Source organism: Heteronotia binoei, chromosome 5, assembly GCF_032191835.1.
Source record: "Heteronotia binoei isolate CCM8104 ecotype False Entrance Well chromosome 5, APGP_CSIRO_Hbin_v1, whole genome shotgun sequence".
Taxonomy (NCBI): Eukaryota; Metazoa; Chordata; class Lepidosauria; order Squamata; family Gekkonidae; genus Heteronotia; species Heteronotia binoei.
Genome location: NC_083227.1, coordinates 61507236 through 61529348, shown reverse-complemented (window position 1 = coordinate 61529348; position 22113 = coordinate 61507236). Strand labels below are relative to the sequence as shown.

Genomic DNA, 22113 nt, shown 5'->3' with positions numbered 1-22113 from the left:
GGTATGAATCACTTTCCCCAGCTTCTATAAGAGTATACTTCCCACCTCATAATACAAGAGGGGTACTAACTGAGATATAATGTTTATATATTACTCAGAGCCTCCTTAACAAATCTCTTCTCTCCCTCCCCACCCCAATCCCACAATACCTGCCTCATGAGTCTGGTAGGGCTGTTTTTAAAAATGCTGCAGACATTGTCCTTTGACCCTAGCCGGCTGCTTTCCCCCCACCACTTCCAAACAGGCTGCTAAGAGTTGGACAGGGGGAACAAAGACACTTTTGTCACCCTATATGAAACACAAGGGTACAGGATAGGTAGCCAGTTGTCCTACGTTTGCAGGGGTTGTTTCAACACCCTGCAGAACTCTACAGAGCAGAGTTAAATCCTTCTGAGTTCATGAAAATTTGGATCATGGCACATGCAAGATACAGCTCTCTGAAGCATTACTTGAATGCACTCCCCCATTGTTCACCCAAAAGAACACCATCATTTTGTAGAACACAATAACTAAACAGCAGAGAGGAACCTGCCAGCCCAATATGACTGCAAGTACAGACACAGCTCTGAAGAGCCCTGCAGAACTGTTCTTTTTAAAAATGATGCCTGGACACTATTGCATAAACACCCTCTTATTGAACACCAGATGATACTTCCAAAGTTTTCCAGAAAACAACCTGACAGGGTCCACAGAACAGACATAACTGCAAAAAGATCCCCCTAGCAAAATATATCTCGGACTTTACAAGCCCTCCTTTCTTTTTTAATGCATTCAGCAAGCCCTACAGTTGATTATCCCTATGAATAAACAGCATTCTCAGCTGCACCAAATGAAAAAAAAAGAAAGTTTTGTTTTTTAAAAAAGTTAAATCAAGCCAAAGAAGGCGAGAGCAAGGAGGGGTTTGGGGAAGGGCTGCGTGTGGAGAGGAGGGACAGAAGGGGGCTGTGGGGAAGTGGGCGAGGGAAACTCTGCGCTTTAACTCCAATCAATTTGGTAGAGGATTCCTCCCAAGCATTTTCAAGGAAGTCTGAGGCAATTAGTTCAGTCAGTAGACAGCCTGCAGCCAGCCAGTCTGGGCTGTTCCCAATGACTCGCAAGGAATCAAAAAGGAGAGCAGTTACAATAATTCCTTATGATTGCTGCAGTTTGGGCTTCTTTTGAGAACAGATTTTGTTGCTGTTTCCTCGGAGGGCGTGTGGTTTTGTGTGGCTGATTTTTTTTTTTCCTTTGGACGTTTAAATTTTGCATTTGGGGACTGGAGATTTTTTCTTCGTGAAAACTTCGACGGGTGCCTGTCCGGTGAAAGCGGAGGACGAGCGATGGGCTTCGAGCTGGATCGGTTCAACGGGGAGGTGGATCCCGATTTCAAATGCAATCTGTGCAACAAAGTTTTGGAGGATCCTCTCACCACCCCTTGCGGTCATGTGTTCTGCGCCGGCTGCGTCCTGCCTTGGGTGGTGCAGAAGGGCAGCTGCCCAGTGATGTGCCAGCGGATCTCCACCAAGGAACTGAATCACGTCCTGCCCTTGAAAAGCCTCATCCTCAAGCTGGACATCAAGTGCGACAACCAGGCGCGGGGCTGCGACAAGGTGGTCAAGCTGCAGCACCTGGCCGAGCACGCCGAGATGTGCGACTACTCGCCGGCCAAGTGCCGCCACAAGGGCTGCGCCGAGGTGCTTAACTTGCGCGACGTGGACGCGCACATGCGCGACAGCTGCGAGGCCCGGCCGGTGGGCATCTGCAAGCAAGGCTGTGGCTTGGTGCTCACCCACCGCGAGCACAAGGCCGGCTCGCACTGCTGCCTGCAGGCGCTCAAGGCCCACAACGCCACCCTCCAAGCCAAGCTGGCCGGCCTCGAGAAGGAGCTCAAGAAGGAAGCGCTCCGAGCTAGCAAGAGGGAGAAGTCGCTCCTCTCGCAGCTCTCGGCCGTGCAGCTCGAGCTGCAGATGACAGCGCTGCGCTACCAGAAGAAGTTCACCGAGTACAGCGCCCGCCTCGACTCCCTCAGCCGCAGCCTGGCGGCCTCGTCGCCCAGCAAGGTGAACCGGGCGGCTGCCGGGTGGGAGGGGAGGGCGAGGGGACCCCCCGCGCACGCTCGGCACCTCCCCTCCACCCACGACCGCGTTTCCCTTGCCTCTCTCTCGGCCGCGCGCTTGCCCCTGCTCAGCGAGCTCGTCACGAGCAGAGAGGCAGCCCTCTGTTGGATTGAGGAGGGAGCAGCTTCACCTAGGATTGCACCTCTGCCTGCATCCTCTCTCTCTGTGAGGGATGGTGAGACTTCTGTCACTGCAGGCTCGTTTATAAGGCAGAGGAAATGGCTTTCTTTCTCCCTCCCTTCTCCTTTCCTTTCTTTTCCTTTCCTTTCCGTGGCTGGTCCCTACAGGACAAACTCTTCCATTTGGAATTCGTGCCTCCCTCCCCCGACCATTTCACTCCTTCACATTCAGCTTAAGCTGCAGATTTGGGACAGATGCTTTGGTGAGAGGCAATATCCCTTTGGAACAACAACAAAAAGGAACAGCCCCCCCCCCCTCCCAAGTGCCAGACGTTTGGCATCCTCTGGTGAAAGTGTCTCTGCAGCGAAGGCGCAGGAAGGGCTCTTTGAAAGTAAGGGTAATAAGGCTGAAGTTGGGGTAGGGAGCTAAAATTGGTTGTCCGGGTTTTCTGCTAAGTGGTCAAGCCCCTCCCCTCCCCCTTTTTGTCTCCTTCCTAACTTATTTTCTCTCCCTCCCCACCACCCCGTCTCTCTCTCTCTCTCCCCCTTTGATTACAGACATGTCTGTCAGCTGCTGCTTCAGCCAGCTGGAGGGCTCTGCATGAAGGGCAAATATTTACAGCTAAGCTACTCACAACTAACTTGGGAGAAACAGGACCTGCCTTGGAAAGGAGGAGTGGAGAAAGGGGAGGAGGAGAGGGTGAAGAATCAAAACATAAGAAAACTTTCACCAAATTGTCATGCTAGTGGCATTAGGTGTAAAAAACAAAAACAAACTCAAATTATTCTCATATACCATCAAAGGCAAATTTTAAAGGGATGCTTTGGAGGCTTGTTTTTACAGTACATACATTTTGTACTTTTACATGTTTTCTTGTAGCATGAATCCTTCATGGAAATCTCGTTCTAGAATAAATTCTTCATGGAAATCTTGTTAATGCAATCCAGTTTCTCAATTATGACTGTATTTGGCAAGCATAGGGGCTGGATTCGCGTCTTGGTCAGAACGAGAATAATGTGATCCATTGTACTGAATTACATAGTTGAGCATTTGGATAAGCACTGAAGGGCTTGTTCTCTTGTTTTAGAATGAGCATCAGATTTATTTGTAATTAGTTCATGATGGTTTTGGTATGTAATTATACTCCAGAATATCCTCGATAATCCTTGGAAGGCCAAGTCTGAAACATAGATGATGCTTATGGAAGAACCCAGGTGACCATCTCTTTCCTACTTTTTTCCTACAAAAGTAGAAGCTCGGATATGGATTCTCAAGTCCCAGCTGATACGGAGTCATTAGGCATTGGTGATTATTAAACAAGATCACTCAGTGCAGTGATCCGTGCCCTGGTTGCTTTCCAAACTGGGCTACTCAGTAACCATCAGTCATATGGAGTGGACTAAAAAGTGTTTGAGGTCACTAGAATCAGCCACTAGAGAATGCACACAAACATGAAATCTGTTCTTTAAAATATACAGTGACTTCATAGATCTAGAAAGCACAGTGACAACCCATAATTCATTGCTGTGTACTTGTAGAGTCACGTAGACCCATGTCTCTTTAGGCAGTTAGCCCTTCTTTCTCTTTTAAAAACCTCTGGAGCAAGAGATTGTTCAACTTCCAACTGTATTTATTACAGTTAAGAAGCATTAATGGGAACTAGCCTAAATACTTTGCCCTTAAAGCAGCTTGTCATTGCCTAAGATGTGATGCCTTCCTTGGGGAAATTTTTGGCTGGCAGAAGAGTCTGTAAGAGCTCACTCAAAGCCACTTCTTATAGTGTCACCTTCCAGCATTTCATCCAACTGGACCATTGCTCAAATAATGATTTCAAACAAACCTAATGGTTCACTCTTACTTCACTAACAGCATTTAAAAAAAAAAACTCTTGCTCCATAAGAACTACTAGCTTATTCTCAGTTGCAGGGATACTTTTAGCAATGGGATATGTTCAGAGCCTACTTTGGGGGATGGATGGTTGTCCACCCTCCATGCCCTTTTCAGTGGCCCACCCATCAAACTAATCTGAATGGGCAACTTGTGTTCCTTTCCAGGATTCAGTTTAAAAGGACCACCTTTGTCTTTCTAAGGTCCTGTGGGAAATTTCTCACCCTGTATTCTGTATCTTTAGTTTTCTTCCTGGTTTTGACAGCATTGCTGGCTAGTGTCACTCTACCAGAGATGCTGATATGCAACTCCACATCTACCAGTACTTCTCCCCACCAGCCCCGATAGTTTTTCTGCATACAGTTGCATCACTACTGAAATCTTCTTTTAGACTGTCCTGTTGTGACTGAAACATGAAACCAAGCACTTCTCTGAATTTGGTGCTTGAGTTCTATCGCCAACTTGAAGGCTTTGTAAGTGTCTTATGTGCCAGTGCTGAGATCCACTGTTAGCCTACTATAAGAATACCTTCTAGATCTCATGTGCAGTGTTATATGAGTCAAGAGATGGTTCAAAATGAGTTTCAGCCATGGTTGGTTGTAGCCAGACTCTAGCAGTTTTACTGGTAGTGGCACACATTACTGCTTGCATAACTTTAGATGGAGCTGACGTGTACGGAAGTGCTGATTCTTCACGTTGGAGTCAAGGATAATATTTTCCACCTGAATTTCCATTTCTTCCCCCAGATGATCCCTATGTCTGGATGTGTGCAAGAGAAAGAGATGCTTGAAAGTGTTTTAGTTTCTTGTAAATGCGGTACTTGAAATTTTTGGAGTTCAGTTCTGGAATTCACAGTTGTTAGGGCAGCAATTTATGTATATCTCCCAGCATGTTTTCATGAGTGTCCAGACATGGAATGATCTCATCACTGGACTATGTAATGTCTGAATCAGTGTTGGGTGTCCATAGCTCTGCTATAGCATCATTATATTACCGTCCTGAATGCTTTAGTTGCTGCTGTTAGAAAGAATCCCTGGTAGTATCCACAGTATGTGGTGTATGTAGCAATGTTTTTTATCAGATTTATGGACACAGATGGTTAACATGACTATTTGTGTGTTCAGCCTGTCCACAAAAAGGTTGTTATTCAGTTTGTAGAAAAAAGGGAGCGTGTAATCTGCAGAAAGCCAAAAGGTGTCATGTCACCACAAAACTGTGGCATAGCATTCAATCAATTACATGTCTTTCATAGACTTTTGGGCAACTTTCCAACATTAACAGTTTCAGCCTGGTGGATGCCAAAAGGAAGTGCAATTAGAAAACATATGACTTTGTGTTCTAAAGGACTGAAGGAAGATCGTGTCAATGTAGGCATCATTCCGCTGCATGGCTCACTGTACTGGTTTGAGGGTTGGATGGCTTGCTTCCAGAATTTTGATCCTGGGATTATTTAATCAGACAACAATGTCAACGTAATTATGTACAGCAAAGGGTAGAAGTATGCAAGTGGCAGGGTATGCACAGTAGGCTTAGGAGTTTTTAGGTCCCAAAATATTCTGCACGTAATTTAAAACAGTGTTGTTCATTTTTCCTTCACTGTTTGTTCCTTGTCAAAATGTGATCCCCTGGGTTATCTTTTATTGTGATTATATTTGTTCCTATTTCAAAAGTATTATGGTAAGCTGGAGTTGCTCAGTTCATGTCAAAAATATCTTTTGCACAATTGAGCCATACAATATTAATAGTTTGTAAAATGGCTTGGCTACAACACCCCTTCTTGGGGGGTGATGAATGGAGTATGGGCATCCAAGATGCTCCAAGCTTTAGATAAATGGGGTTCTATTTGCCTGTATGCTATAGAACTATTTAGAGCTACATATTTAATATATAACTAGGATAGGGGGAGAGGTTCTATAAATACATTACCATGGTCATTGTTATGGGTCCTGGGGAAAAAAACACACACTCCCAGATGGATGGGAAGGTACTCTGCATAAAGTGAGACATGGGAATTCCTGAAACAGACTAAAAAAAATATCAAGACCTATACTTAAATAATCACTCCCAGTGAACCTGCTAATAGGTGTCGAGATGTTCTGCAGTGGAATGGTTTTCCAAAGTTCAGTGTTAAATTGGCACAGCTACACATGAATGGGAAGTCTGTAATTGGTTATCTTTATTTTTATTTTAAAACAACCTATCAGAAGCTCCCAATTTGATTGGAGCAATAGCACTCCCCCCAAATTCTGCCGTTATTCCTACAGAAGCAAAATACTGTTGTGAAACCAATGGCGACATAGAGTACATGTGTGTATGTATCTATTTAGTTGGGGAAATGGTGTTGGAGGAAAGGGTTAAATGCTTCTTGTCAGTGTTCCTGTCAGCATTACAACCCCCTATGACTGTTATAGTAAAATATGTTTTTTTAAAAAAATCAAGAGTCGTCTTGCTGAGAGCCAGTTTGGTGTAGTGGTTAAGAGCACGAAATCTAATCTGGGAGAACCAGGTTTGATTTCCCACTCCTCCACATACAATCACCAGTTCAGAGCAGTCTCAAAGCAGTTCTCAAAACATCAGTTCTTGAGAGCACTCGCTCAGCCCCACCTCCCTCACAGGATATCTGTTGTGGGGAGAAAAAGGGAAAGGAGACTAAGCCATTCTGAGACTCAAGAGTGAAGGATGGGGTATAAATCCAATCTCTTCCTGCTCTTTTTATATACACATGGGCTCTAAGGTAATAGAATAGAGAAATTGGGGTTCAAGAAATAGTTTTTACAAAAAGAAAAATCCTCATTTTGCATCAATTTATAATGTGTTTTGAAAGTCAAGTGCCTATAGCCTTGATACTGTGACCATCTTTAGTTCCTGCTTGCAGCTCCTATGGCTTGCTGCTCAAGGCAAGGGGAGCAAGGTCATTCCACTGTGTTCCATGTCAGCTGCAATCCCTGTATATAAAAAGTTGTCTTTCAGCCTCTTATGATTGACTTATAATTAGGTGGTTCTGAGATACCTGTAACAAGCTGTGTGATGCCAGCAGCTTGTTATTATTTCATATCTAGGTCACATCACATTGCTGAGCCCCACTATAGAGCAAATGTGCACCTGTGTTGGCATGAGGCCTGTGATACTAATGCCATACTACAAGTTAAAATGTTCTGCTGGTTTTGCAGTTGTGTTTCCTCCTGGCTAGTGATGCAGTCTCATAGCATTGAACAACAGGTGCTAATTAGCTGCTAGTGAATGTCTTCTATTTCTAGTACTGTTTTGCTTTTTTCCCTTCTATCATTGGATAGGGAAAATGTCTTCAAAGAAATGAGAGAACTTTGGTGGATAAGTTTCCTGGTAGCCATGAGCAGTTAGTAAGAAGATTATGGTACAAGATGGTTAGAGCCTCTAGATTAGATATGTAATTGATCAATGAATCATACAGCATGGCAAAATCCTTTGCATGAATTCTTTGTTTATACCTACTGATCTCTATTATTTCGAGCTGTGTTATCTAGGCATGGGCAATAGACAAGTAGTCCCAAACCAATTAGGGTAACACACTTCCATAATCTACCTTTAATACACAGTTAATTTGTTGGTTTAGCCATTGACCTGAAAACTTTGTGTGTGATTTTGTTTTTCTATTAGAGATACTGTTGGCTGCCTAGTCAGTCATCCTCTATAGCCTGGGAAATTAAAATATCTCCTACCACAGAGAAATCAAAAGCCTGGGAAATTAAAATATCTAATATCACAGAGTGGAGTGTGATCCTATCTTCTAGCCCCATTTTCCACTGCCTGCATACTCAGATGAACATCTGTACTGAGCCCTCTCTGCAATTGGAACTCTGCTTTTTCCTGACCAAAAAGAGCATTTACCTTTTACATACATAGGACTATATGCATACATTTCCCTGAATGTGTAGACATTGGAGATGGGATTCTGCTCACTTTTGAAGATCTGTAAAACCTCTGATAGGATTGATCTCTCAAGTATTTGGAGGGTTTCTGTACTACTCGGTTCTGATAAATTTAGCTGAGAATTGAGTTTTTGTATTGTTACCAGAGATCTCAGTGCTTGGAATGAAATACAAGAGGTAGTTAGGGCTCCAAAATACTCCACTGGGAGGTGAAGCAATTTGCAGAATTATGTTTAAGGGCTTTATTCAGCTATGGGAATATAGCATACCAGACTTGTAGAATCAGATGATTTGAGCTGGGTGGGGTTAGCCATGACAGTTGCAAGACACTATTTCTTATTTTTGAAGTGGCATAAAAGCATTGTGATTATTAGAACATTAGGATTATTGGCATAACTGCAATTTATTTAGGACCAAGAACAGTTGTTTCTACAACTGGAAATGAAGATCTAAAAATGCAGTAGGGACAACATTTTGTGTTTTCATGCTTCAAGCATGTATAGCAATATTATCACCCTCTTTTTCCCTGTAATGCTACTTGGTTAAAATACAAACAAGTGATCAATTATATGAACCCATTACAAGATAGCAGGATCCACCCACCCAGTATTCATGGGAATGTTATTGCAGAGAAAGTTTTAAGAAACTTCATTCACCATTTTCCGATGTATTGTGAAATTCACCCCCAGCAAGATCTTTTGCTAAGAAAACATCCACATTAATAGCAGTAATTGAGATCTTTTTTTCCAATCCTTAGAGTGGCCATCCAGAGTGCAATCTAGTAATGGTGTCTTGATTGACCTCTATTTTTATTCATTTGTGTCTTGATTGAGCTCTATTTTTATTCATCTGTAGAGCGCAGCTGAGTAATAGAGATGATAGCTTTTGTGACAATAACATTCTTGTGTTTCCAATTTTGAACTTATTAGACCTTAAAAGTGGTCTCCCAGGATAAGAGGTTTTTGCCTTGAAATATTATCTGATGTCTGGGCTTGGGGATTTCCGGGAAAACAGCTTTTATTCCCACCCCCCACTTCATTGCTTTCCTTTCAGAAGACCTGAGCATTCACCAAGTCAGTTAATGCAAGCAGAATGTAAAAGAACTCAGCACCCTTTGAGACTGGATTTGGATGTGTGTGTATGAAATAAATGAACACATGTAGAAATGAAGCTTGTTGAAATCAGTGAGACTTACTTCTAAGTAAATATGTTCAAGTTGGCACATAATTGTACTTTGATTTGCCACTGCATAACATTTGTTGTGCAACTGCTGTACAATTTACAAGTTAATTGGAATCTCTAGAATTGTATGATTTGTACTAGCTGATTTCAGCTCTGGGCTTTTTTTCTTTCAGAAGAATGACAGGAGAATATATGGCCAAGTCAGAATATACCAGATACTAATAAAGGTTGACTGACAACTTCAAAATGACAGAGAAAAAAACAGGGGCTGGGGGGGGGGGGATGAACAAGCTTTAAACATGTGCATTGGAGTATTAGGCAGCAGTTGTAACTTATGTCATTAATTAGTTATGAGAAACAGATGTGTTAAAATAGCTTCCTCAAGTTTCAACTTCAACTTTTTGAGGTGACATATAAAAAGAAGAGTTTTACTTGTAGCAATTATTATGTTCAGAATTTGTTTATAATGGCAAGCTTTTCAGATTCAGGTATTGATTTATTAGTACAGTGTTGCTTTGCTAACACGTGGATAAAGGAATTTTAATATGCATATTTTGACAATCATCAAAGTGATTTTTCAATGGCAAAAACGAAAGGTACACAGTACATATATATTAAGCTGCATTCAGACCTCATCAGCACACTCCAGTTTGCTTGAGGTGATCATGAGCCAGGAAATTCTGACTCTTTCCCATCTCTTTTCTTGTACACAGAGTCAAGGATGAGGACTTCCTGTTGTGAAGGAAACTGCAGTTTGTTTGACATCCAGATCAGCCACTTGTGCACATTTCAGATTGTTTCATGTCTACAAATATAATGTGGAATTCTAAATCAGGATTAAACCTGGTTTAAAACTCTGGTTTCTTTCAAACCAAGAAGTGTGAAGTCCCAGTCACTTCTGGGCCCATTCCTATCGTAAACAAACCAGAGTTTATGTTTGACTGCAGCCTATAGGAGAACGCAGTATTGATATCAAAAGGACATTATTTTGGCTAAAACGCATACACTTTCCTTTGGGTATATGATGACAGCATTTGATTTTGCCTTACTCCCTGTTTATTATTTTCATAAAATGTGATGGAGAAATAAACACCCAGCCAATGTTTACTGTTTTTTAAATTGTAAGTAGGTAGCTTCCTCTTGCTGTTACTTCGATGATATATGACTTCCTCCAAGTATCCAAATAGCTGAAGTTTACAAGCCATGTGTGGCTTGTTCCAAAGCCTGTTGAGTAAAATGGGAATGTTTTCCATGATTTCAATAGGCCTTTTGATCAGGCTGTTATTCCTTTAGCCCATATTATGAATATTAGATTTTTAAAAAAATAACCCCTGGGCTGCTTTGGGCAACCCCAGTCCTTGCTTGAGGGAGTGAGAGTATACAGGCATAAAGGCAGATATAGAGATGGAAATGTTTAAGGTGCTCTCAGGAGTAGAAAAGAAAAATTACTTATTCATATGATACATTAGTCATGGCTTTATACAGGCTATGATTTTCACAATTACTTAAGGCAAAGCTGAAGCAAAACTAAGATGTGAGAAGGGGAGAAATAATACATGCAGGGAAATAAAAAAAGCCATGTGAAACAGGAACTGGGAAGGCAGTGGAGCCAGATGTTTATGATAGAATTGTGCCCCCTCCAAAGGAAGCTGATTTTTGATTACATCAGTTTTATTTGATGTAAAAGCAAGAGGGGAGCCTCAGAGTTTCTGCGCTGCATGGGTTTATGTTACCTTCTCCAGAAGTACTAGGCTTAAGTTCATTTTTGCATTGCTCTGCTTTGTTAATGTAACTTTATAAAAGTCAATGAACTTTTCTTTTACGTGGAAGTAGAGAGACCCAGAAGTCAATCAATTGTTTTATTTTCTGGCATTGTTTGTGGGAAATTCAAAAGTATTAGAAATCCTCCAGCTCTCAAGGGAAATAAAAACTCTGCCACTTAATGAATTGGATCAATGGCTCATCTAGCATGGTAATGTCAACCATGAGTGGAGTGCGTCTTGAACTCTGCTCTCCAGGGTCTCAAGTAGAAGTTGTTCCCAGCCCTGCTACCTGATACCCTATTAAGTGGAGATGGCAAGAACTCAGACTTGAATCCTCATACATGCAAAGCATGCATTCGCCTTCTGAGCTATGGCCTCTCTTTTCGAGCAGTGGGAAAGGATGTTTTGTAAGCAGATGGCAATCCTATATTTAGGCACTAGCTCAGCAGCAGTAGCCATCATCTCATTGTTGTAATGCACGTTATTATATACTGTTTTCTGAATTATATAGACATGGCTTCTTTTCCAACAGAGATTTTCTAAAAGATATATATTAATTTCTGTAACCACAAGAAGACATCTATAGGCAAATAATTATATAATATATATCAATATTTCATAGACTAGGAACAAAAAAACCCCTGGCTCTTCATACATGGCCAGCATTTTGTTACTTTCACAGGGGTATTCTAAACAGACTTATGTGATTCTAAGTCCATTGACAGCAGTGTTCTTTGAAGGCTGTAACTCTGTTTAGGATTGCGTTTAGTGATGCTGTACTAAACTGTGCCCACATTTATTTTCTTTACAGTGGTGATAATATAATTGTTTGATCCACACGCAATTAAAGATCAGAAGAGGATTACCGTATTTTTCGGACCATAAGATGCACTCCCCCCCCCAAAAAAGTGGGGGGAAAAGTGTGTGCGTCTTATGGAGCGAAGGTACGTACCTTCTGGGGGGGGGGCGATCCGCTGCCTCTGCCTCCGATCTGGCGCTTCCCCCGCGCCTCCCTGCCTGGCTCCATCTTCTTCCAGCAAGCGCTGGGATCGCTCCACGTGGCCCCACCGCAAACCCAGCGCTTCGCGAGCACCGGCTGCGGAGGGGGCAGCATGCTTCCTCCTTGCCTGTGTGCCTGGCTCCACCTCTGATGCTTAAAGCAAGCACTGGGATCGCTCCCTCCGATCCCAGCGCTTGCTTTAAGCATCACAGCTGAAGCCAGGCACACAGGCAAGGAGGAAGCACGCTGCCCCCCCCCCCCCCGCAGCTGGCGCTTGCGAAGCGCTGGGTTTGCGGTGGGGCCACGTGGAGCGATCCCAGCGCTTGCTGGAAGAAGATGGAGCCAGGCAGGGAGGCGCGGGGGAAGTGCCAGATCGGAGGCAGAGGCAGCGGATCGCCCCCCAGGAGGAAGGTGCGTCCTATCATCCGGAGCGCCTTATGGTGCAAAAAATACGGTATGTGATGAAGCTACTTCAAGTTGTCATTTTAGTGTGATGACCAACTTGTGAATGCTGTGTAGGGGTTGCTGGCTCCAGCTTGGGAAACTCCTGGAGATTTGAGGATAGAGCCTGGGATGGGAGGGGTTGGAGGGAGAGGGAGATGTTCAGCAGGGGGCATGAGGCTACCGAGTCCACAATTCAAGACAGCCATTTTCTCCAGGGGGACTGATCTTTGTTATCTGGAGATTAGTTGTAATTCCTGGGGTGCAGTCAGATGTACCATTAGTGGCGACACAGCTCCATCTTGCTGACGGATTAAATGTGTTCGTTCAGACATCCACATCTGGCAATTGAGCATCATCCAGGGTCATCCCAGCTTGCTGCACCTCAATGCCACATTAATTTGACAGTGCAGAAAATCCAGCCCTTTTTCAAAAAAGCGGCACAAGATCGGCTTTTTTCTGTTTGGGCAGCTCACGCACGATACTGCCCCTTGGAATGTTTACCTTCCCTCCCACCTTTTTTTTTTTTTTTTTTAAAGCCCCAGCAGACATGCACATTGCCAGATCATCTGGGAATCTGAGGTGCCACTTCTGCTTCTCCAATCAACACAGGATCGGGGGGGGGGGGAACATTATCCCACTATTCAGAACAGGGAAAAAATCTTTTTTTTTCAATGTGGAGGATTTCCAGATATCATTGTCACTGCCAATTTCTAGGAAAGTAATTCCTGACAGTTCCCTGGTTTGAATCGGCAACGTTAATTCTGGAAACTTCCCCCCTCCCCCCCACCTCTGAAGCAACGTTCGATTTCCCATTTCCAAACAGTTGGGCGCATGTTCAATGGACCACCCTCCCTCCCAGAAATCATCTTCTGATCACGCATGCTCCAAGAAAAGAGTGTGATAGTATTGGATGTCTGATCGCTCAACCACAGAATGAGTTGCATTCTTGGATGCTCGTCTGAGCGGCCCTGCATTGAATCAATATTCAGCGGTTCAAATTTGAGCGTTACACACCCGCTTTTAATGTGACATGTGACCGCACCCCTGGAGTTCTTCAGGCCCCACCTGGAGGTTGGCAACCCTCTGTGAAATGTGTGGCTTGCTGTGTTCAAATGTGGCCCACATTTTAAAGATGTGCTAGGATTTCTTAAGGCCAGCTACTGCACCGGAATTTTGTGAAAATAATTTGGATCAATCAACTTTTGGTTTGGAAATTGTTTCACATGTATCAGGGCTGATTCCAGGTGTGGGGGGTAAAGAGTGTCCAGGTTCCCCCTCTCTTCCTCTGACCACTATCAAGACCCCTACTCATGCCTTCCTTACAGCGCACCCACATCCCCCATCCTCCTTGTTTCCTTTCTTCCTCCTGCTGTTTGTGAGCCTTCCTACTGGCCATATGTCCTTTCCCTGGCAGTGCTGGCTGGTGTATGAGATAGAAACACCACCATTGTGCCCACCCGGAGTGCTACTATTGCCCATTACCAGCAGGTCCTTCCCTGGCATCACGTGGTTGGGTACCTCTGCAGAAACCTAGAAACCCTAGGCCCTGGCAGCTGCCCCATCACAGGGTATGCTGACTCATGACCCTGATGAATATGTCTTAACTCCTGCCAACTTTCTTTAATGTCATCTTTCATACTTCTTGTGTGTTGTTGCTTTTTGTTGTCCTCTTGAAGTCTTTCTTTTAGCACATGCAGATCTTTAGTGTGATGGCTGCTGAAGATTGAATATAAGCAGTGAGCGATAAGTGACAGAACTGTAACTGTTTTTGGAGGAACGTAAGAGGAGCCATGTTGGATCAGGTCAATGGCCCATCTGGTCAAACACCCTGTGCCACACAGTGGCCAAAAAAAACAGGTGCCATCAGGAGGTCCATCAGTGGGGCCAGGACACTAGAAGCCCTCCCACTGTGCCCCCCCAAGCACCAAGAATACAGAACATCACTGCCCCAGATAGAGAGTTCCAACAATACACTGTGGCTAATAGCCACTGATGGACCTCTGCTCCATATGTTTATCCAATCCCCTCTTGAATTTGTCTATGCTTACAGCTGCCCAGCGCCAGCTCTACAGCACATGGCTCCCTAGGCAAGCTCCCCCCTGCCATGCTCTGCTCGCCCCCGATGCTCTGCTTGCCCCCGCCAAGCTCTGCTCGCCCCACCCACTGTGCTCCACTCGCTCCCCCTTCCCAGCTTGCCACGACAACGCTGAGTCCTACTACTGGCTTCTCGCAGCCTTGTCTGCATGTTTTGTGAAGAGACGGATGGAGGAGGCTTCTCCCCCTCTCCTTTCCAGAACCGGAAGTGAGGGGGAAACAAAGTCTCCTCCATCTGTCTCCACAAAACATGCAGCTGCAGCTGCGAGATGTTGGTAGTAGGGCTCAGTGTTGTCGTGGCACGTTTCGGGGGTGGTGGGAGCACAGAGGAAGGGAGGGAGGCAAATTTAGGCAGTTGCCTTGGACACCGGGAGGGGGGAGCCTAATTCTGCACCTCCTCCCTTCTGGTGCCATAGGCAACCACCTAGTTTGCCTAGTGGATAAGCCAGTCCTGCAGCTGCCATCACTTCCTGTGGCAGTGAATTCCACAGGAATTGACTGTGTTATCTGTATTACTGCTAGGGCTTTAACCTGCAGTGTTTTATTCCAGTGAGTTGGTCTGTGATTATTATTTTATCAGAAGTGCTACCCTACTAGGAAAGATTGCACATAAAATACCACAGTATTTTCTTAAATAAAGTGCGGTGGTCACACACATAACTTCAGAAGAGTTCAGAAGACAATTGCTTTCACTGAGGCATAAGTGAAATCAGAAGCTCCCATTACAAACCATGGAATATTATCCTCCCAGGAGCAATACGAATTTCAAGATGATAAAAGCTAATGACAGCTTTGCCTGAATATGAGCTGATCAGTTTGATCTGGTACTACTTAACTTGAACTTTTCAGAAAACTTAATCGTCAAGAAATTTTCATTGATATTTGTGAACAAAATACATTTGATTTGTGAGTCAGGAGTGTACTTAATGACAGAGCTGCTATCAAATATTAGTTTTCACAATGAAGGAAAACCTAAATGTACCGAAGACTTTACAATTGACGTCATTTGTTCCTTTTAGGGTGAAGAAACTAAAGCACTCACACTTGTCCTTCATCGTGATTCCGGATCTCTTGGATTTAATATAATTGGTGGACGGCCATGTATGGTATGTTAATCATTAAAGTATATTTGTCTTGACTCTTTCCTATTAGTGACAGTATAAGAGATGTTTTAAAGAACGGACATATCAGTGATTAGCTGAATGTTTTGCTTCACAAAAAATCTTTCCATACACAAATTACACGGACTGTCTTCACTGAGCAAATGCCTCTCTGGTTTGTATTCTGAAGCATTAGGCCTGACCTGATCATAGTACATGGGATTCTTTCATGTATTTGAAATAGGCAAATGGGATGGCAGATATTTTTTAGCCTGTGAACACCTTTGGGATTCTGACACAGCGTGGTAGGCACACTTGCAAAACAGCTGCTGTAAATGTCTTGCAAAAGGTAGAACCATCCACAAAATGGATGCCACAGTTTACCTTCAGTCACCCCGTGAAGATCCTTGTGCTAAGGTGGTAGCTGCTCCAATAATGATTTTTTCTAAAAAATCAAATTTGTTTGTAAAAACCAGAAAAACAATCAAATCTCCAAAGGCCATTCAGAAACCCTGCTAGGTAAAAGCCCCACCTGGCCGGGCCACATTCTAAAAATACCCAGAAGGTACCAAGGAAGGCATCATGTTGGGGTCCCCTGGGGTTAAAATTTGCAAGAAGTGATATCCCAGGGGTCCCTGGGGTTGGGGTCTCCTGGGATATCACTTCTTGCAAGTCTTAATTTCTACTGGTACTTCTGATAATACAGCTTCTGAAGAATGAGATTATTTCAACTGCAACTAAAAGTAAACCTCAACAGGCAATTTGTTCTACCCTTAACTCCTGGAAAATATATAAAATTTCCATGCACTAGCAACAGATGTTTAGAAGTGAGCATTGCATTTGTTTCAGGCAGTCCTGCAGAGGGATGGAAAAATGTAAATATTTTTAGGCACTGAAAGCAATTTTTGATAGGAATATGTGGACCAGATATTTTGGATTTGCTTAATAAGATGGTAGATGGTGTAATGTTTAAGTATGAGCATTGTGATTTCAACTGAGTTTTTGTTTTGTAGAAAACAACTGAGTTTTGTTTTTGTTTTATAGAACTGAGTTTTTGTTTTGTATTGTGAATTTTGTTTAAATCAGAAATGGAAAAAATGGCTTCATATTTGATTGGCTTCATTTTCTCGGAACAAAATTTCTAGCAATAAGAAAGGAGTTAATTTTGAAATAATGACTTTTTTTGTATTTAAGAAGTGTACTAGTCTTGTTGGCTGCTGCACTTTAATTAAGTAATTTTCTTGTAATTAGCAACATTTAAATGACATTGTGGTTGAATCTCTCAAACACTGTTAAAATTCTCTGGAGATGACTGCTCAATGAACAAAAGCAGCTTTGTCTCATTCGCCAGTGTTTTTACAGATGAGATTTGGTTGGGAATCTTCACTGAAACACAAATATATTTCTGTTGTTTTATACTATATTTCTATTCTTTGAAGTGTTAAAGAGTACTCATGTACAACCTAATGAAAGCATGGATTGTTCAAAATCCTTTCACCGTAATTAACAATAACTATGTAAAGCAAGCACAATTGCCATGACCAGATTTTGAAGACATCTTAAATAAACCTCTTCTACCAAAAAGGAGGGTTTAAATATGCTAGCAGTGAAATTGTTTATACAGTAGTAGGGCTGAGCATAATAGCATCCTGGTTCTCTGTTAGCCTTAAAAGTAGAAATTTTGTGGTGGATGACCCTAAGAACTCTTTTGTCTTGCCTTTCTGTACTGTTCACATCTATTACTGTGACTGTTTACCTCTTCTGGGATTATGTCATTGCTACTTCCCGCCTTGTATTTCATTTCCCTTCCAGTGTTCCCAACTAATCATGGTTCATGTATTGGATTTAATGCCATTCAGATTTGGCTGTGTTCCAGTGGCACTGAATCCAGTTACAGTGAGGACAGCACTTACTATTTGGGACACATGGAGAATGCTAGTCAGCCAGGAGTCACTCTAACTATCAAACATTTCTGCAGCTTCTCTTTTCACTTCTCCACCTGCCACCAGTTGCTCAAAGGGGAGTTCCTTTCAACAACAACAACAACAACAATTGCTGCTGTTGCTGTTAGTGGTGCAGGCCAAGCTGTCTCCTCCATCTTGGCACTCTATCTCATGGCACTCATCTCTCATTATCTTCTGAACTTTTATACCAGCCTCCCCCCAGAACAGGCTCAGAATAGTTTACAGTATTTTATATCGAAAAAAACCATTTAGATCATCCAAGTATACAGCTTCTCTTCTTTCTTTCTTTCTTTCTTTCTTTCTTTCTTTCTTTCTTTCTTTCTTTCTTTCTTTCTTTCTTTCTTTCTTTCTTTCTTTCTTTCTTTCTTTCTTTCTTTCTTTCAAAATGCCCTGCCTTTCTGTGCCCATTAGGATCACCAAGGAGGCTAAGAGATTAAAATATGCATAATTTTTTTTAAAAATCTTGAAATCCATTGTAAACCAAACAAAACCACATCATTCTAACACTTAAAACTAAGTTGACATAAACATACAATACAATACAATATACATAGGTAAAAACAAGTTAAAAATAAGGCAGGAAGGAGTGATCACTGAGGGAATGCTAGATGAAATGAAAAAGGTCTTCACCTGCTAGCAGAAGATGGGATCAAAAGGAGGCAGGTGAGTTTCTTTGGAGAGCAAGTCCTAAAGTTTCAGTGTCATGATCAGGAAGGACCTCAGATGGTGGTTAGGTAAGTTTATGAGTAAGCTTCAGGTATGCTGGTCCCAAGTCATGTAGGGCCTTAAATGTCGACACCAACCTCTTGAATTGTAGCTGAAAATAGTGTAGATGGAACAAGACTGTAATTATGTAGTCCCTATGAACCATACCAATCAGCATCTTAGCTGGGGCATTCTGTATCAGTTGAAGCTTCCAAACACTTTTCTAGGGTGACCCCATGTAGAACTCATTATAGTAATGTAATCAGGACACGTATCACTGTTGCCAGGTCTTTTTGGCCCAGGAAAGGCTGCAGCTTGCTAACTAGTTTGAAAGTGTTAAAAGGCACTGCTAGCCATAGCTACTACCTCCTTATCCAGAAGTAGACCTTCATTCAAATGTACCCCAAAACTATAGATCTGTTCCATCAAGGGAAGTGCAATCCCATCCAGAATGAGTTACATCTTAAGTCCTGGGTGAGACTTTCTGCTCACCAGTAGCATTTCCGTCTTGTCAAGATTAAGCTTCAGTGTCTTAGCCTGCATCCACTCCAAAAGTGCCTCCAGGCACCAATTTAGGGTTTTTATAGCCTCCCTGGGATATGCAGAAATAAGAAATATAGCTGAGTGTTACCTGCATATTGATGACAGACCAACCCATATCTCTGGATGACCTCATTCATAGGTTTTGTGTAGATGTTGAAAAGCATAGGGAACAAGATGGAGCTTTGCAGGATCCCAAAGGCTAGAGCAGCATTCTTCCAGTACCACCTTTTGAAACCTGCCTTTCAGGTATTAAAGCAGGGGGAAAACCCCAAGTGTTGAGTAGGGACATATGATTCTTATCTTACTACAGATGATAATTTTCTGCCCCTAAGCATCTCTCCTTACTTTAATCAAGCTAATTACATTTCACATTGTATCTCTACAGCCTGACTTCTTTCTTTGCAATACCTCTCTCATCTTCAGACTGGGATATAAGGCCTCATGGATCTCTCCATTCCTATTTGTATCTAAGGAAAGAGCTTTGACTCTGGAAAGCTCATATGTCTCCCTCCCAAAAAAAATCTTGTTGGTCTCTAAGGTGTTACTGAACTGCTGCAGACCAACACAACTGCCCTCTGAAACAGATCAAGATGAGTGTGACCTGCACAGTATGTAGGACAAGTTACCATGAAGGGCTGAGCTGCTACTGATGAAATAATGAACTCCCCCATGATACAGGCACATGGTGGTCATAGATGCCATGAAGGGCTGAGCTGCTACTGATGAAATCATGAACTCCCCCATGATCATCAAGGCTAGGGTTCCTCAACACCACCTTTGATGCCACCTCAGGCAGGGACCCTGTTAGATCATAGAATTGGAAGGTACCTCCAGGGTCATCTAGTCCAACCTCCTTCACGATGCAGGAAACTCACAAATACCTCCCCCTAATTCACAGGATCTTCATTGCTGTCAGATGGCCATCTAGCCTCTGTTTAAAAACCTCCAAGGAAGGAGAGCCCACCACCTCCTGAGGAAGCCTGCTCCACTGAGGAACTGCTCTAATAGTCAGGAAGTTCTTCCTAATGTTGAGCCGGAAACTCTTAGATAGTAGGATGGTGCAGGTACACCTGCAGAATTGCAGTCTTGTTTCTCAATCCCAACATGAGGGTACACAGCTTCAAAACAGGAGGTGTCCTCAATGGGACACTGTGCTAGGGGGATGGACTCTCAATAGCCTATGACACCAGCTCCCTGCCTGCCAGATGTGTGATGATGTATCACCAAGTACTCTGGGGGGACACAGTTGAAGCAGCTAACCCCTTCCTCAATCAAATGTCAACAATACAGTAATACTAGGTTAAGTCTCCAGTGTGAGAAAACATACATGCCATCTTTTCTTTTCATTTCCTTCTGGTTCTCATCCAAGGTGCAGAGAGACATAGTTTGCAGGGAAACTCATGTCCTATTGCTGCAAGTACATGTATCATCAGGAAGAGGTCATTGACCTGCCTCATCACCTTCAGATGATACCCAAATTGTGGAGATGTTTTCTCTTGTTCTGTTTTCCCTGAATCAAACAGTGTGGTCTCTAGAATGATAAGTTAAATATTGGCCTGTTTGTGGCTGCATATAATGTTTACCAGTAGAAAGGTTTGCATCTCCATGGCTCTGATCTGCAATGTACTTAAATATCCATTTGACATTCATTGTTTAACTTGTGAGCAGTGCCATGACTTCAGCATGTTTCAGTCTTTTCCAGTGTTTACATTCTCCCCCCCCTCCCTTTATTTTTTTAAAGGACAATCAAGATGGCTCATCTAGTGAAGGAATTTTTGTCTCTAAAATAGCTGACAGTGGGCCTGCTGCCAAAGAAGGGGGACTGCAGATTCATGACAGGATTATTGAAGTAAGAACACTTTGTCTGATCTCTTTTTAATATACAGAGTTCCATCTCTGATCTTTTGTATAAGAAGACAAGTTTATAGGACTAGTCTTGTTTAGAAGATACAAAATACATCTCTGACTTGGGAGAACTGTGGCACGGGTAGCAGAGAACTGAAGATGTGGACAGCTAAAATATTCTTGACTTGCTTCAATGGTGACCTTCCTGGCTTTAGGTATAGTTCTTATCTATATATAGAAACCAGATTATGGAAGGTATGTGCTTGTCCTGGCATTTTGAGGAGCTAGCATCTACTTGGTATGCTGCAGTTATTTCTTTCTGAAGCTGCTGGAGACGTGCAAGTTATTTAGTTAAAACCATATGTGAAGTCAAGTATCTGTTGTGAAAACTGTGACTTTATTTAGCTCGGTTCCTAAGGCATTTTTCAAGAGGACCAAAATGTTTTAAACAGATGATAAAGGACAGAAACCTCTCTTAGTGTGCTTTCATGCAGATTGTGATGAGCCTTTCTGAGAAATTCCTTGGAGGGTTACTGTGTACTTTCAGTCCATATAGCCTAGAGTCGTTCCCAGGTTCTTAGAAGTTTTACTACTTGAAAAAGTAGAGCCTGCTGTAAAGGTCATTGCTGAAGACAATTTCTGTACTTTTCTTAATTGTTAAAGAATGTTTGATTTATGAAATGGAAATCAGTTAATGCCACATCACATTCCACTGTTAGCTGAATTAGAATTTGTCAATTTGTTATAATTATTGTAAAAGTGGGAAAGTTAGGAAAAACCTATTGTTCAAAAACTATATATGCTGATTTTGTTGCCAAAGATAGCAAGTAACAGCCAGTTTCTCCCAGTAATGGAATTCCTTTGCTCTTATGTTTTGCAAATGAGCGATAAACAGCTGTTAAGGATTTTCTGTTGGCTAAGGACAGCATGTATTTGCTATTTTCTGCATCGGTACAGTACATTGCATTCACAGTTTTTCATAAGCATAGAAAATATTAAGGACAACAGTTTGTGCTAGAAAGAACTTCTAATGATATCAATATGTAGCTGGAGCAGATTTTTAAAAAAACTGTTTCAGCTGCTTTACAGGTTTACAGATTTATGAAGCAAAATGTCTACAAAAAGATCTAATTAGACGGCATTCGTATATTATCTCCTGTGTAAACTATATAGAACGGTTTTAAGATACCTTCCCTCTTCTGAAACACCGGAGTACAAGACTGCTGAGTGAGAAACTCACAGAAGTCCTCATCCTGGGTACATCCACCCGAGGAGATGGGTATGGCCCTGTGGTGTCTGGCTACACATTTAGTGACCCCTTTATTGAGGGTGAGGGAAGGTGGGGAGTGTGACCATGGTCCATTCAGCAATAGGAAAAATTCTTAAGAACATAAGAGAAGCCATGTTGGATCAGGCCAATGGCCCATCCAGTCCAACACTCTGTGTCACACAGTGGCAAAAA

The 22113-nt window shown here is 42.6% G+C and overlaps 1 protein-coding gene across 3 annotated transcripts in view; it reads left to right on the top strand.

Moving 5' to 3' along the window:
* Positions 1-733: 733 nt before the first annotated feature.
* PDZRN3 (PDZ domain containing ring finger 3) overlaps positions 734-22113 on the top strand; it is a 302603-nt gene continuing 281223 nt past the window's right edge. The window contains exons 1-3 of one of the 3 annotated variants that reach the window (XM_060239559.1): positions 734-2039; positions 15514-15600; positions 20548-20655. In XM_060239559.1, the coding sequence (XP_060095542.1) occupies positions 1320-2039; positions 15514-15600; positions 20548-20655 (915 nt within the window). In that variant the 5' untranslated portion in view covers positions 734-1319. The remainder of the gene's footprint in view (positions 2040-15513; positions 15601-20547; positions 20656-22113) is intronic. The other 2 variants (XM_060239560.1, XM_060239561.1) reach the window with 2 other exon arrangements.